Consider the following 16,236-nt stretch of genomic DNA (forward strand, 5'->3'; position numbering starts at 1 on the left):
TGCTATCTGTTTATTTAACCATCTTCAATATAAACTCACCACTAAGTGGATGGAGACTCAGTTTCTATTTGCTTGACTACCTGAAGTGCCCAATCTATGGTGGATATGATACACATCAGCAGTCAATCTGCCAGGAGATGCCGACAGCCTTACTCAACACTTTTACACACACAAATGACAATGCCATTTGATCCCGGGAAAACCATCTGATTGCGCCTGTTGAGAGAGAAAACAATTGTGCTAGTCATAGCGCTTGCCCTGTCAGATACTGTCAGATTCCTCTCATGTGGTGTCAGCCGGTCAGCCAGAAGGTAACTCAATGTTTTTTAAGGCCTTAAATTCATGGCAATAAATCTTTGTTTGGAAACAGCTGTCTGTTCATTTATTTAGCAGCAGCGGCCCGTTATGTTATTTGAATATAGAGGACACTTCCTGGCTGTCTGACGCCACTTCCTGGCCCTCTGACACCTCTATCTGAATGGCTGGGTGGAGACGAGGGATGGGAGGCTGGGACTAGTGGGTGATATGGGCTTCACAATTTGAATCAAATCAATGGCTCAACATTTTAATCACACAGTTATTCTTCTGCCTTACAAAAATGTTCTGGATGGTGTGCCTCGTCACTGTATGGTACCATCAGTCACCGTCATGTTCACCTATCATTGGACTACAGACTGGCACGATTTACCACCCTCACATTCTCATGTTCCCTCTCTGTGTTTATACCTGCAGCAGTTGAGTTCTAGAGACTTCTATAAACAGTGTGCCCTGAGCTGAGGTTAACACACAAGATTGTACATCAATATCGTGGCACTAGTATCCAGAGCTTAATTGAATCCTGTGGGCTTACAGTTACAATTTACAAACCCTCCTTCTTCCCCTGTACCTCCTCCCTCTAGCAATGGTTAAACATTATTGTGGTTATTAGCTCTATGCTTTGATTCATTTGCTCATGGATTTGGCCTTTGGAGAGGGGGTGAGTTACAGTAGTGGAGCTGTAGGAGTGATTCTAGCCTGCTGAGAGTGGATCGGGCCTCTCCCTGTGCTCTGAGATAGATGACAGTCTGGAGGCTGATATTGTTGAAGCACACAGGAAGTCTCTCTAACTACAGTAGTCAAAGTGCTCTGGAGAGGCCTGATGAAATAATGTAAATCCTCATCACCGCCTTCACAACCTCTTGGGGGTCATCAGAACAGTACGCTTACCAGAAAGCCAGAGCTTTAATAAGAGCAGGGCGAGTGAGCGAGCGAGGGATTAAAAAGTTATGATTAGATTGGTAATACAAAAAGGGGGAGAGAGAACAATATTGCTCCCTCTGCTCGTTTAATATTTAGTGGATGCCAGGCAATCATTTTGTGACACACTATCCTGTTGTGCATTTTAGAGCCCATTTCCCTGGCACTGTGCAATCTCACCAAGAGGCCTTGTGTCTAATGGACTCGTCTCAGAACAAGTACAACACTCTCCCTCTGTTGCAGGTGGGGATACATGCACAAGTGCTTTTCCAGTCACATAGATGGTGAGTGTATCAGGAATCGTGGAATCAGGGGATGTCTTGTGTTTTCTCAAAATTTCCTTAAAGAGTGATTGAGGGGCCCTATTGGGCCCGGTGATAAGGGACTCTAACCTACACCACGCTACAGCAGCACTGGGGAGAGAGAGCCTTGCAGTATTACTGTGTTTTCTTTCATCATTAGACCAACAACTTACAGTACATTATACTGACGGAGCACTACATTACATTGACTCAGTTAAAGGCCTCGATGTTAATGAGCGGCTCTGTGGAGAGGCTCCAGCGAGAGCTGACAGCCTGCGGCATGCAGGCCGGCTGTGTTGGGGTCAGACATTAGAAGCATGACTAGACCTAAATGGAAATGACATGAGACCTGTTGTTGTTCTACATAGAGGAATACTTACAATGGGAGTCACTATAAAGGACTAACCTGGGACAATAGCATAGCCTTACACTGTAGCATCTGTTGACTGGTCGCTGTGAGAACCAGAGCACAGAACCTTGAATCTGGGCACAAAGATGCATAGCACTGCTGGTTTCAGGGACAGAGTCAGAGCTGGGACACCAGGTGAGTGATCTCTCTGGCCAATCAATGACGTCAATCAAGAGCCAGATAGAGTAGAAAAGAAAAGCAGCAGTACTGCAGACCTCGAGCCAGGATTTTAATAGCCCTGGACTAAAGGCTGCAACCAGGCGTGACATGGTCGGTGCCAACCACAAACTGCCACCAATCCCTGGATACCCCAGTGACTCCCTCATTCAGGCTACATTTTCCTGATGGCTGCCTCATGGCCAGCCGAGAGGGAGAAGGAGGAGGGAAAGAGGGAGTGACTGCATATGTGAGCAGTCACTGTGAAACCACACTGTCCTCCACCCTGACTTCAGAGCTCCCGCTGCTATTCGGGACAGGACAGGACAGCTCTACTAGCGTGGGAGCTGAGCAGGCTGCCCCAATGCAGTCAGACTTTGGACACAGAGAACTACACAGAGGTTTCAGAACAGAACTAAAACTACATTCAGACCCATCTCCAGAAATATTGTTGGTAAGCTAAATCAAAGGAAAGACATTTTATAACATCAAATTGAACTATTAAATGAACACTAGCAGCAGTTAGACAATAGCATTTCCTTGTCTGTTATCACCTCTAATTTGTCTTGGCCATAAAACAATCTTACAGGAAAACAACAACATAGAAAACATATTCAGGCTGGGGACTATACAGGTGAATTAAAAACCGCTCTCTAAACAAGCGAAAGTCATCTGTTTGTAAACAACATGTTGGTTGTTTCTTAACTCCCATCATCAAAGTGGATTGATCCAATCTATTATGTCAGGAACTGGTCCTCTCTTCAGAAATTGATTCGGGGGAAATTAGGTTTTTTGAAAATTCCTGGAAGTTCAGAGTCAGACTAACCCCCATTAATAAACCAATTGGTTCCTAAACAAAGTGATAACACATAGCGCATGCAGCCTTGATCTCTTAATCCCCTTAAAATAGAGATGGGAGACCGAGGGGGGACGGGAGGAGGGAATTTTGGAGTCACTGTGGTGTGAAGCCATTAGAATCAGAGCCTGCTGATCTAGTGTGATGCTGCTGCTTCCCCAAAACTCCCCCTGATTGCTTTGCCCCAGATTCAGAAGGTAAATCCAGTAAAATCACAGCCCAGCCTACTTCAACAGAACCCATTAAGTTTTGTGATCTAGGAGGGGGACATGGAGAGTGGCTGAGCTAATGGTACTATGGCATTGAGGAGCACACCACATCAGTCACTGCCTTTATCAATAAGTGTATTGAGGACGTTGCCCCCACAGTGACCGTATACGTACATACCCCAACCAGAAGCCAAGGATTACAGGCAACATTTGCACTGAGCTAAAGGGTAGAGCTGCCGCTTTCAAGGTGCAGGACTCTAACCCAGAAGCTTATAAGAAATCCTGCTATGCCCTCTGACGAACCATCAAACAGGCAAAGCGCCAATACAGGACTAAGATTGAATTGTACTACACTGGCTCTGATGCTTGTCGGATGTAGCAGGGCCTGCAAACTATTACAGACTACAAAGGGAAGCACAGCCGCGAGCTGCCCAGTGACATGATCCTACCAGACAAGCTAAATCACTTCTATGCTTGCGTCCAGGCAAGTAACACTGAAACATGCATGAGAGCATCAGCTGTTCCGGACGACTGTGTGATAAAGCTCTCCGTAGCCAACGTGAGTAAGACCTTTAAACAAGTCAACATTCACAAGGCCGCTGGGCCAGACGGATTACCAGGACATGTACTCCGGGCATGTGCTGACCAACTGGCAGGTGTCTTCACTGAAATGTTCAACATGTCCCTGATTGAGTCTGTAATACCAACATGCTTCAAGCAGACCACCATAATCCCTGTGCCCAAGAGCACTAAGGTAACCTTCCTAAATGACTACAGACCCGTAGCACTCACGTCCGTAGCCATGAAGTCCTTTGAAAGGCTGGTAATGGCCTAAATTACAACCATTATCCCAGAAACCCAAAACTCACTAATTTGCATACCGCTCAAACAGATCCTCAGAAGATGAAATCTCTATTGCATTGCACACTGCCCTTTCCTACCTGGACAAAAGGAACACCTACGTGAGAATGCTATTAATTGACTACAGCTCAGAGTTCAACACCATAGTGCTCTCAAAGCTCATCACTAAGCTAAGGATCCTGGGACAAAACAATTCCCTCCAACTGGAACCTGGACTTCCCGACGATCTGCCCCCAGGTGGTGTGGGTAGGTTGCAACACATCTACCACGCTGATCCTCAACACTGGAGACCCTCAGGGGTGCGTGCTCAGTCCCCTCCTCTACTCCCTGTTCACCCACGCCTGAATGGCCAGGAACGACTGCAATACCATCATTAAGTTTGCAGACGACAGTGGCAGGCCTGATCACCAACAACGATGAGACAACCTATAGGGAGGACGTCAGAGACCTGGCAGTGTGGTGCCAGAATAACAACATATCCCTCAACGTGATCAAGACAAAGGAGATGATTGTGGACTACAGGAAAAGGAGGACCGAGCACACCCCCATTCTCAACAACGAGGCTGTAGTGGAGCAGGTTGAGAGCTTCAGGTTCTTTGGTGTCCACATCAACAACAAACTAGCATGGTCCAAACACACCAAGACAGTCGTGAAGAGGACACAACAAAACCTATTCCCCCTCAGGAGACTGAAAAGATTTGTCATGGGTCCTCAGATCCTCAAAAGTTTCTACAGCTGCAACATCAAGAGCATCCTGACTGGTTGCATCACTGCCTGGTAAGGCAACTGCTCGGCCTCTGACCACAAGATACTTCAGAGGGTAGTGCGTACAGCCCGGTACATCATTGGTGCTAAGCTGCCTGCCATCCAGTTCCTCTACACCAGGTGGTGTCAGAAGAAGGCCCTAAAAATGTCCAAAGACAAAAGGCCAAAAGGCTTCTCAACAGCTTTTACCTCTGAGCCATAAGACTCCTGAACAGGTAATCAAATGGCTACCTGGACTATTTGCATTACGCTGCTGCTACTCTGTTCATCATCTATGCATAGTCACCTTAACTATACATTCATGTACATACAGTTGAAGTCGGAAGTTTACATACACTTAGGTCATTAAAGTCATTAGAGTCATTAAAACTCGTTGTTCAACCATTCCACAAATTTCTTGTTAACAAACTATAGTTTTGGCAAGTCGGTTAGGACATCTACTTTGTGCATGACAAGTAATTTTTCCAACAATTGTTTACAGACAGATTATTTCACTTATAATTCACTGTATCACAATTCCACTGGGTCAGAAATTTACATACACTAAGTTGACTGTGCCTTTAAACAGCTTGGATAATTCCATAAAATGATGTCATCGCTTTAGAAGCTTCTGATAGGCTAATTGACATAATTTGAGTCACTTGGAAGTGTACCTATGGATGTATTTTAAGGCCTACCTTCAAAATCATTGCCTCTTTGATTGACATGGGAAAATCAAAAGAACTCAGTCCAAAACAATTGCAGGCCTCCACAAGCCTGGTTAATCATTGGGAGCAATTTCCAAAAGCCTGAAGGTACCACGTTCATCTGTACAAACAATAGTACGCAAGTATAAACACTATGGGACCACGCAGCCGTCATATCGCTCAGGAAAGAGATGCGTTCTGTCTCCGAGAGAAGAACGTACTTTGGTGCGAAAAGTGCAAATCAATCCGAGAAAAGCAGCAAAGGACCTTGTGAAGATTCTGGAGGAAACAGGTACAAAAGTATCTATATCCACAGTAAAACGAGTCCTATATCAACATAAGCTGAAAGGCCGCTCAGCAAGGAAGAAGACACTGCTCCAAAAAGCCAGGCTACGGTTTGCAACTGCACATGGGGACAAAGATCACACTTTTTGGAGAAATGTCCTCTGGTCTGATGAAACAAAAATAGAACTGTTTGGCCATAATGACCATTGTTATGTTTGGAAGAAAAAGGGGGAGGCTTGCAAGCCGAAGAACAGCATCCCAACCGTGACGCACGGGGGTGGCAGCATCATGTTGTGGGGGTGCTTTGCTGCAGGAGGGAGTGGTGCACTTCACAAAATAGATGGCATCATGAGGAAGTAAAATTATGTGGATATATTGAAGCAACATCTCAAGACATCAGTCAGGAAGTTAAAGCTTGGTCGCAAATGGGTCTTCCAAATGGACAATGACCACAAGCATACTTCCAAAGTTGTGGCAAAATGGCTTAAGGACAACAAAGTCAATGTATTGGAGTGGCCATCACATAGCCCTGACCTCAATCCCATAGAAAATGTGTAGGCAGAACTGAAAAAAGCATGTGTGAGCAAGGAGGCCTACAAACCTGACTCAGTTACAGCAGCTCTGTCAGGAGGAATGGGCCAAAATTCACCCAACTTATTGTGGGAAGCTTGTGGAAGGCTACCCGAAACGTCTGACCCCAATTAAACAGTTTAAAGGCAAAGCTACCAAATACTAATTGAGTGTATGTAAAGTTCTGACCCACTGGGAATGTGATGAAAGAAATAAAAGCTGAAATAAATAATTATCTCCACTATCATTCTGACATTTCACATTCTTAAAATAAAGTGGTGATCCTAACTGACAGGGAATTTTTACTTGGATTACATGTCAGGAATTGTGAAAAAGTTTAAATGTATTTGGCTAAGGTGTATGTAAACTTACGACTTTATCTGTAATCCCTCAATTAGCACGACTAACCGGTGCCCCCCGCACATTGACTGTGTACTGGTACCACCTGAAAATATAGCCTCACTACTGTTATTGTAACTGTCATTTATCTTTAAAAAAAAAACATTTTTAAAAGTTCTTTACCTATCTTTTGTTTACCTAATACCTATTTGTTCCTAAAAAATTGCACTGTTGGTTAGGGCTTGTAAGTAAGCATTTCACTGTAAGGTCTACCTACACCTGTTGTATTCGGCGCACATGACAAATAAACTTTGATTCGACGGTCTTCCAAAAGTTCCATTCTACAGAGTGTGATAAGTTACAGGTAGGCTATTTATGTTTTTGTAGTTTCCCAAAAATGTTTTAAAAGTTAGAAATCACACATTAAAATTGCATATCTTGCATATCTTTGGGTACAGCCTTACAGGTACTATATGGTAACATGGAAAAGAGTAGGACCATAACAAAGTAGACTATGAGCCTGGCAGAGGTACGTAGCCAAGTGAGCAGAGTGGTGTTGGTCGTTACTTACTAGGCAGCCGAGTCGTTGAGCTGGTACTCGCGGGCGCGCGTAAAGCAACCCTGCACCCCTCCGTCGCCCCACAGCCTCTGCATGGCGTTGGACAGGTCGTCTGGCAGGATGCCCTGCTCTTCAGCAGCCCCTGAGAGGGCAAACAGCTGGCGGGCATCATCCTGGAGGCGACACAGACACACACAGGGTTAGGAATGAGTCAGACCAAGTGGAACAGACAAGAGACCTTAACTAATCAACGTTAATAAACTTGGCCATGGTAAAGCAGACAGTAATAGATCAGGTCTCACAAGGTCAATTAGACTGGAGGACACAATTAGACAGTCTGCACTACAAACAGAATAACCATTAAACACAGTAATCATACCTATCCACTGGAGAGACTGTCCTCACTCTTTCTCAGAGCTCTGTGTGTGTCTGTGTGTGTCTGTGTGTGTCTGTGTGTGTCTGTGTGTGTTCGGGCCAGCCATACAGGTGACTCATCATTCAGAGTAGCCACAGGGGAGCACCGCAGGGCACAGCACCCCCCTGGAAGGGTCCATGAGAACATGATGACTGAGGTAATTATACCTGTAGACACAGGCAGGTTTCCGCCAGGTCTCAGCCCTGACTTACACACAGAATGTGGTGTATAGCTTTCCCCTAGCATGGTCCCACGCTGACTTACGCAAGTATGTACACACAAACACACAGAGCATCAGAAGGGCCGATTACACAGCTCCCACATCACCTTAGTACACTGCCCACAAAACCTTCTTGACCATCCCTCCATGCATCGATGCTTTCCAGGGAAAAGATGGACAAACTCCTAAAGCTGCATTGACTGAGAGGAGACATGCTGGCCTAAGTCCCATGCAGCTGGTTAACCTGTGTCTGCCCAGTCCACCCCCAGTCTAACCCAGTCCAGCCCATGAACTGGTTAATAAGTGATGGAGGCGGTTCTAAGAAGAGGAATCAAAACAAATTCACCAGGTGATCAAGGCCTCTTTAAAGTAGCTCACAGGAATAGAGTGTGTACTTGAGAGAGGCCTGTAATTTTCATAGGTACACTTCAACTATGACAGGCAAAATGAGAAAAAAAAAAAATCAGAAAATCACGTTGTAGGATTTTAATCATGGCTCTGTTTAGAGCTAGTAAAGCAGCATAATCCACAAAGCCCATTGTTGGAGAATGTAGCCCGTCTTACTGTATACAACATTATCATTACGAATTCATTATGTCAATCAGGTTAGGTTATAATATATAACACTGGTTTATAGTTTCACCGCTGTGAAGTTCTGATTTCAGTTTTTTTAATCATTTTGAGAGACACCGACAGACCTGCAGAGATTTGTAGCAGGAATATGTCTTGCAGAGCTAGTTACCTCCAATAAACCAACTGTGACACATACCAGCGGGAGAACACTCTTCCCTCTCCATGCCTCCTCTGTACAGGAAGTAGTACAAAATTAGGTCTTTATCTCAACACTTGATCAAATCCAAAATTGGACTTGGTCGAGAGAGTGAGCAGATCGCTCACTTAATAATACTTCTGTTTGGTTGGTAATATGAAGAACAGGAAAATATTTGATAAGATTCCTATTTGCATAGAGAGGAACTGTAAATCTTGTTTGGGAGAGACATGGGGGGGTATGACTATAATTGGCTCTTACTAAGAACACATGGATAGTTTTTTATTGTTGTGTCATATCTCTTAGTAGTTCCCACTGGGCAGACAGGCAGCTTAGCTCTGCAGTGGTCCCCCTAGTCTAATAACACACATGGGCAGCAGGACTGAGTACACATGGCACATCACTGGATGGTACTCACTCACTCCGCCTCATACAAGGTCTGGGATGCAAAACTACTCAAAACTCTAATCTGTCTGGAGGCTATTGTCACATAGCACTTCAGGAAGAAGAGATACTTGAGCATAGATCATTTCGCCGTCTCACTTCAGACAGATTAGAGCTGGACTAGAGAAGAGGAATAAAGTGGAGAAGTCTGTTTTGTGAGAAGAGTGGGAGCGGTTCAAGGGCTGGTTGGCTTTTAGAGCAGCAGTGGGGTGTATGCAGAGAGAACAGTGGCTGCTCAGGTGGATGCACTCAGACGCGTGTGTGTGTGTGTGTGTCTTACCGCTCGAGCGGCCTCTTCGTAATCGATCTTGAGGTTAGCCATTGCCTTGATGATGGCCATGATTGACTGGATGGTGTTGCTGTAGACCACAGCTCTGTACTGTTTACACTCTTCTTCTGAGTAGCCATCCTCATGGATGATCCTGACAGACACAGGAGAGAGAGAGTCGGAGGGTCATTTAAACAGGAGGGAGAGAGGAGTTTGGTCATTTAAACAGGAGGGAGAGAGGGGTGGGTCATGCATTCTCCATAGCCAAGCGTCAGCTGGAGTGGTGTGGAAGAACTTGACTGGCCTGCACAGAGCCCTGACCTCAACCCCAATGAACACCTTTGGGATGAATTGGAATGCCGACTGCAAGCCAGGCCTAATCGCCCAACATCACTGCCTGATCTCACTAATGCTCTTGTGGCTGAATGGAAGCAAGTCCCTGCAGCAATGTTCCAACATCTAGTGGAAAGCCTTCCCAAAAGAGTAGAGGCTCTTATAGCAGCAAAGGGGGGACAAACTCCATATTAACGCCCATGATTTTAGAATGAGATGTTCAACGAGCAGGTGCCCATATACCTTTGGTATCTAGTGTATGTGCAGATATTTGCACCATGTCATTGCTCGCTCTCTCGCTCTACTGTGAGTGCATAATGAGCCTCTTGCTCGGTTTCACTCATATGGCGAGGGGTTGAAGCTTATTGGCTGAAACTCAAATTGCTAAGGGGCTGGCCCCACATGTGGGAAAATGTAGGGGAAATGGTGCATCACAGCTTCCAGAAAACAGTTGCTTTCAAACTAGGGATTTCGTGGCTAATTGAGGTTAAACAGTAATTCTGCTCATATATTATGCATGTGTGAAAGCTGGAGGTTTACTAGTCGCCAAAGTTCCGGAGCATGTATTTAATAATTGAAACAAGTACTATCTCCTTTAATCATTGGCTGTACTATGCATACTGAATACTTCATTCCAGACTGATGTTACTGGTCTGTGGGGGAAGATCCGGTCGCTGCTGAGAGAACACTACAACTAAAACAAATAGAGGAGGAGGGAGATGGAACAAATATGTTGATAGTAAAAAGTGGCCAGGCCAAGACAGGAGCTCCTACGCTATGAGACAAATATTTTACCCCGTCTAGTCACACCAATGAAAGGGAGCCTGCTAGGATGAAGGCCAAATGGGACTTAAATAATTAATTTTATGTTTTCACCTTTATTTAACTAGGCAAGTAAATTAAGAACAAATCTTATTTTCAATGGCAGCCTAGGAACAATGGGCTAACTGCTTTGTTCAGGGGCAGAACAGCAGATTTTTACCTTGTCAGCTCGTGGAATTGATCTTGCAACCTTTAAGTTACTAGTCCAACTCTCTAACCACTAGGCTACCTGCCGCCCCATGAGCTCACAAAGTGTTTATTCTCAATTACAATTGAGCGAAGACAACACACCAAAGAGCCACGCTGGCTGGGGAGGTTGGAGGTGAACCAGGGAGACTTATTTAAAGTCATGTTCAATTTCCACATAATATTTTTTTTAAACTAGATTTCAATGCCGAAACAGACATTTTCCTAGATGAGACCAGATGAGACTGCAAATTCATAATAGTAATAGTCAAGAAGAACCATAGTAGAATACATTTTACTTCTGAAATCTAAGTTAAATTTTGAAATTCCGAGCAAATCATGATGAAGCCTTTTCCTTGTTAGTGGAGCCCTCAAGTTATTATAACTAAAGGCAATTATACTGAACAAAAATATAAAACGCAACATGCAACAATTTTACTGATTTAAAGTTCATATAAGGAAATCAATCAACTGAAATTAATGAATTAATTAGGCCCTAATTTATGGATTTCACATGACTGGGCAGGGGCGCAGCCATAGGTGGGCCTGGGAAGGCATAGGCCCACCCACTTCTGAGCGAGGTCCACCCACTGGGGATCCATGCCCAGTCAATCAGAATATTTTTTCCCCGACAAAAGGACGTTATTACAGTCAGAAAATCCTGCAAGTGGAGAAGCCGGATGTGGAGGTCCTGGGCTGGCGTGGTTACACGTGGTCTGCGGTTGTAAGGCCGGTTCTCTAAAAAGATGTTAGAGGTGGCTCATGGTAGAGAAATAAACATGAAATGATCTGGCAACAGCTCTGGTGGACGTTCCTGCAGTCAGCATGCCAATTGCATGCTCCCTTAAAACTTGAGACACATTGTATTGTGTGACAAAACTACACATTTTAAAGTGGCCTTTTATTGTCCCCAACACAAGGTGCACCTGTGTAATGATCATGCTGTTCAATCAGCTTCTTGATATGCCACACCTGTAAGGTGGATGGATTATCTTGGCAAAGGAGAAATGCTCACTAACAGGGATGTAAACAATGTGTGCACAAAATTGGAGCAAATGGAACATTTCTGGGATCTTTTATTTCAGCTCATGAAACATTGGACCAACACTTTACACGTTATGTTCATATTTTTGTTCAGTATAATACAAATCATTTTCAAGTCAAAACAAGTTACTGGCTAATGGGTGACGCAGAAAGAGATTTCATCATCAGGATGGTTTTGACAGTGTTTCGCCCATGTATTACAGGGGTGTGTGTAGTGTGTGTGTTATTAATCCAGTGTGAAATGATTTAATAGCGTCAGTTGAATTGATCTGTGTGAGTGGATGAAAAAGGGATTGAAAGCATGGCACGACGAGAATGTGGAGGAATAATTCAACCATTGAAGGGTGTGTGTGTGAGTGTGTGTGTGTGAATATATAAAGGATAATTGTGTGTGCTTGCATTGATGTGCGTGTGTGTTTCGTTATTCCAGGCAGTAACGGCTGTGTTTGTCATCAAGAATGTCTGTGAGAGGGATTGAGGGTTTAAATGTGTGTGTTTTCATTTGTGAGATTGAGCAGTAGGGTTATACAGAGACAACATTGCCTCCAGAGCCTAGGTGCTCATAACCATCAGCTTAAGTCCTACAGATTTACCCCAGCGCTCCTCAAAGAACTGCATGGTTCAAGAACAGGTGAAGTAGGTGTTATAGTACACCCAGCCAGAGGCCACACAAAACAGGGGCATGTGTTTGGCTGAATATTCAGATGCACAGGGCACCAACCAGTAACTAACCTATTCGATGTGCTTTCCAGTTTGTACATAAATGTTTGGCATGAAAAACATGACAAAAGAGTAATGTTCTACAGAACATACAGGTCCAGATCTGCTACCAGGTTAACCTGTATCTTCTCTATATGTTCCAAATGATTCAGCGTGTCTAGTAGGAAGCATCCTGTACAGCGTAGACTTAAGATAACTGTATACTCTATTGTCAGAGTAGCTCCTTGGAATATGAGCTAGCAGGGAAGGAGTCAATGCATTAATCATGGTGAGAAAAACCCCTCTGGTCCATACCTGTGTGTGTGTGTGTGTGTGTGTGTGTGTGTGTGTATGTGTGTGTGTGTGTGTGTGTGTGTGTGTGCGTGCGTGCGTGCGTGCGTGCGTGCGTGCGTGGCTGACCATTCCCGGGGAGGCCTCAAACCCATTAAGTAACAGTTGAGAAAGAAACAGGCTTACGACTGTAAGTATAGGAAGTATTGTGCACTTTATAGATCAAATCTTATCTTAAATCACAAATGATCTTATCTTAAATCACATGCTTCGTAAACAACAGCCGTAGACTAACAGTGAAATGCTTACTTACAGGCCCTTCCCAACAATGCAGAGAGAAAAATTATAACACGAAAAATAAATACACAATGAGTAACAATAACTTGGCTATATACATGGGGTACCAGTACAGAGTCAATGTGCAGGGGTATGAGGTAATTGAGGTAGATATGTACATATATAGGTAGGAGAAAAGTGACTAGGTAACAGATGGAGAATAAACAGGAGCAGCAGCGTATGTGATGAGTCAAAAAGGTTAGTGCAAGATGGGTCAATGCAGATAGGGTTCTGCAATAGGCAGCCCGCAGGCCAAATGATTGGATTTGGCCCCCCAAGTTTTCTGAGATTGTTCGGGGAGGGTACATTAAAAACTGTAAAATGACCAGGAAATCAGCCCAAAGTGATTTTAAATTAGAAAATCTATTCCCAAGTATTCCCATATGTAATCGCATCCCAATGTAATCAAGGTTTTAAATTATTATGTTTTTGTCAAATGTGACATCTGTTTGGGCTTCTTGTGGTCAATTTGAAGTGTAAAAATGATTTATAATTATGTTCCGGCCCCCCTATCATCCGCTGAAGAATGAAATTGGCGGAATATAATTGGGGACACCTTGTATAGATTATAGCATGAGAAAGGATATGTAGAGGATTCTGGGTAACTAGTTTAAGAATGTATTGTCCCTGTCTGCTTATGTTGACAATGACATCAGAGTCAGGTTGTGATATTGGGTTAATTGCTCATGCTTGACGGGAACAGCAGCAAAACCAAACAATGTGGAGACAGCCAGCCAGGCATGGAGCTCTACTTACTTCATCTGTTTCACAATGGTGCTCTTCCCTGACTCTCCAGCACCTGCACAAAGAACAGAAACAGCCAGAGGTTAAAAATACACTCCTGTTAGTGGAGAAATATAAACAGGCAGCAAGCAAGACCACCTCACATATAAACCCCCTCCTCTTCCTCAGGCCTTAACGCTTACATGCATCTCTCCCTCTGCTTCCTTAATGCGTCTCTTTTCATATTCCTTCCAGTCGCCCCCTATCCAGTTACAGCCTAACAGTCATGTCAATCTACAGTAGTGCATAATATAAATGGTAGTATCGTTATGCCTGGAGGCCCCCTCTCCACTCAATGGGTGCCTCACTCGGTCTCATAGGGTTTCACAGAGTTTCCTACACCCAATAACTCCTGCGTCAACAGCACGGCCTGTGTGTTAACTTCAGAGGAAGCCGTCGTATTGTAACCCTCCCTCTCCACAGCCGCTGAGACAAGGCACTTAATCATCATTAGCGTTAAATTAAAAAGTTGGAGTGCTTTCACAAACAGGATATGGGCCTGTTCTTTCAGATGACGTCATGTTGCTTGTTTCATGTTCAGGGTCCATAAGAAACTCATTGGGATATTTCCCACTGTTGTACTGTTATGTTAAATAGTTGGCTGTCTGGATTAGAGGACAGCAGCACTGAGTAGTTAACTAATCACACAGCGCTAAATGACCCGCAGTCCACCACTAGGGTCATGGTCACTCTGACCCAACAACACAACACTGTTTATATGAAGTGTGTGTCTGTGTGTCAGATCGCACGTTACCCAACAGTAACCATAATCTCCCACCAACAACACAAGCCACTGACATCCCACATTCCATCACAACAGTGATGTGAATACAGAGCACAGAGCAGACACACAGTCAGACTGGGTGAATTCTCTCCATTTAAAACCTCCTTATAGTCCCTATGCTAACCGGCCAATCTAAGAGACACATCCTCTGCTCCGTTACCCATTCTAAAGAAGCCACTCTCTCAGCTCCCAACAGTTAGAAAGTCACCCTGCACTGATCTGATCCAGTATGTGGGCTGAGTTGATAAGCTGAAATAAAGAAAGAGAAGGAGAAACGGAGGCTCCAAGCCTTGAGCGAGAATTGAAATTGTAAATGTATTCCTAACTGAACACAGAGGGAAGTGACTCAGAGACACAGTGGAAAGTGTGTGTGTATACATGTTTGGGCACTTGCCCATTGTGTGTGTACACTCTATATTGATTCATATCTGTATTTTCTCAAGTGCATGATGGGGTTGAAGCAATAATACGTTATGAATAAATCATATGAGATGTGAGCCTAATAACCCATGGTTCTGTCTGAGCATGTTCACAATCCTTCACCAATAACATATTGTCTAGAGTAGATTAGAGCCACAGGCTTTGTACACAGGCAGACACTATACAGTCCACTGTAAGGAAACTTTATAAAAAGAAGATTCCAATGTTGATTTTTCTACAGGATATTCTATAGAAATAAATGCGGGGACAGAGAGACAGAAGGCTACCAGGTTGCCTATAGAGAGTGCTACAGACTGTGGTCCAGTGGTTACATAGAGTCAAGCTGCAAACACACTCCCAGAGAGTTCATAGACCTGTTAACACAGAGGCGTGATGTGACTGAACCCAGCTAGGCCCCCCCGCCACACACACACACACACATACATACAAATACACACAACATATTTTTCGCCCTTCACTTGCTCTTGCCCCATTTCTTTCTCTCACGCTGTCCCTCTCCCTGCCGCCATGTTGACGATGGTAAATAGAACCGTTGGAGTTTGTCCAGTAAAGCGGAGAACATTAATGAGCTGTAATGACAGTACAACACTGAGGTTTATGACAACAAGAGAGGAGATCTATTGACTGGACACACAAGTATCTCCTATAGACGGATACCTTCCATACTGGCCTCTGTTGTATATGAGTACGAGGTTAGTAAGTGTGTGTGTGGGTTTGATAGATTGTGCTCTAAACATGTGTGTGCCCTCCTGCTATAATACCCCTGCATTGCTTGCTGTTTGGGGTTTTAGGCTTGGTTTCTGTATAGCACTTTGTGACATTGGCTGATGTAAAAGGTGCTTTATATATACATCTGATTGATATGTGAAGGTAACGTTAAGATGCAATACATTGTGAAAAAGACCAAGCCCATCAAGATCACTTGGCATGGCATATAGGCTCTATAAACTGACATAAAACAACAACTGACACATCAATCGGTTCTTTCCAATTTAAGCTATTCTATCAAATGTATGCTCAATATATGGGGCATTGAACAGTCAGCCTTGTGCAGACTCTGCCGCTAGGAAACAGAATCAATAGAACATATTTTCTGGTACTGTCCATCAGTTGCTTGCTTTTTATGTCACAATATCAGGGTTCAGATCTGCAAACTGTATAGTAAGGG

The 16,236-nt window shown here is 44.0% G+C and overlaps 1 protein-coding gene across 2 annotated transcripts in view; it reads right to left on the reverse strand.

Annotated features, from left to right (window-relative positions):
• Positions 1 to 16,236, reverse strand: part of LOC118400329 (guanine nucleotide-binding protein G(i) subunit alpha-2-like) — a 107,740-nt gene that overhangs the window by 6,017 nt on the left and 85,487 nt on the right. For both annotated transcript variants that reach the window (XM_035797040.2, XM_035797039.2), the window contains exons 2-4: positions 13,817 to 13,859; positions 9,362 to 9,503; positions 7,246 to 7,406 (exon numbers count right to left, since the gene is read on the reverse strand). In XM_035797040.2, the coding sequence (XP_035652933.1) occupies positions 7,246 to 7,406; positions 9,362 to 9,503; positions 13,817 to 13,859 (346 nt within the window). The remainder of the gene's footprint in view (positions 1 to 7,245; positions 7,407 to 9,361; positions 9,504 to 13,816; positions 13,860 to 16,236) is intronic.

The sequence above is a fragment of the Oncorhynchus keta genome, chromosome 21, assembly GCF_023373465.1.
Source record: "Oncorhynchus keta strain PuntledgeMale-10-30-2019 chromosome 21, Oket_V2, whole genome shotgun sequence".
NCBI lineage: Eukaryota > Metazoa > Chordata > Actinopteri > Salmoniformes > Salmonidae > Oncorhynchus > Oncorhynchus keta.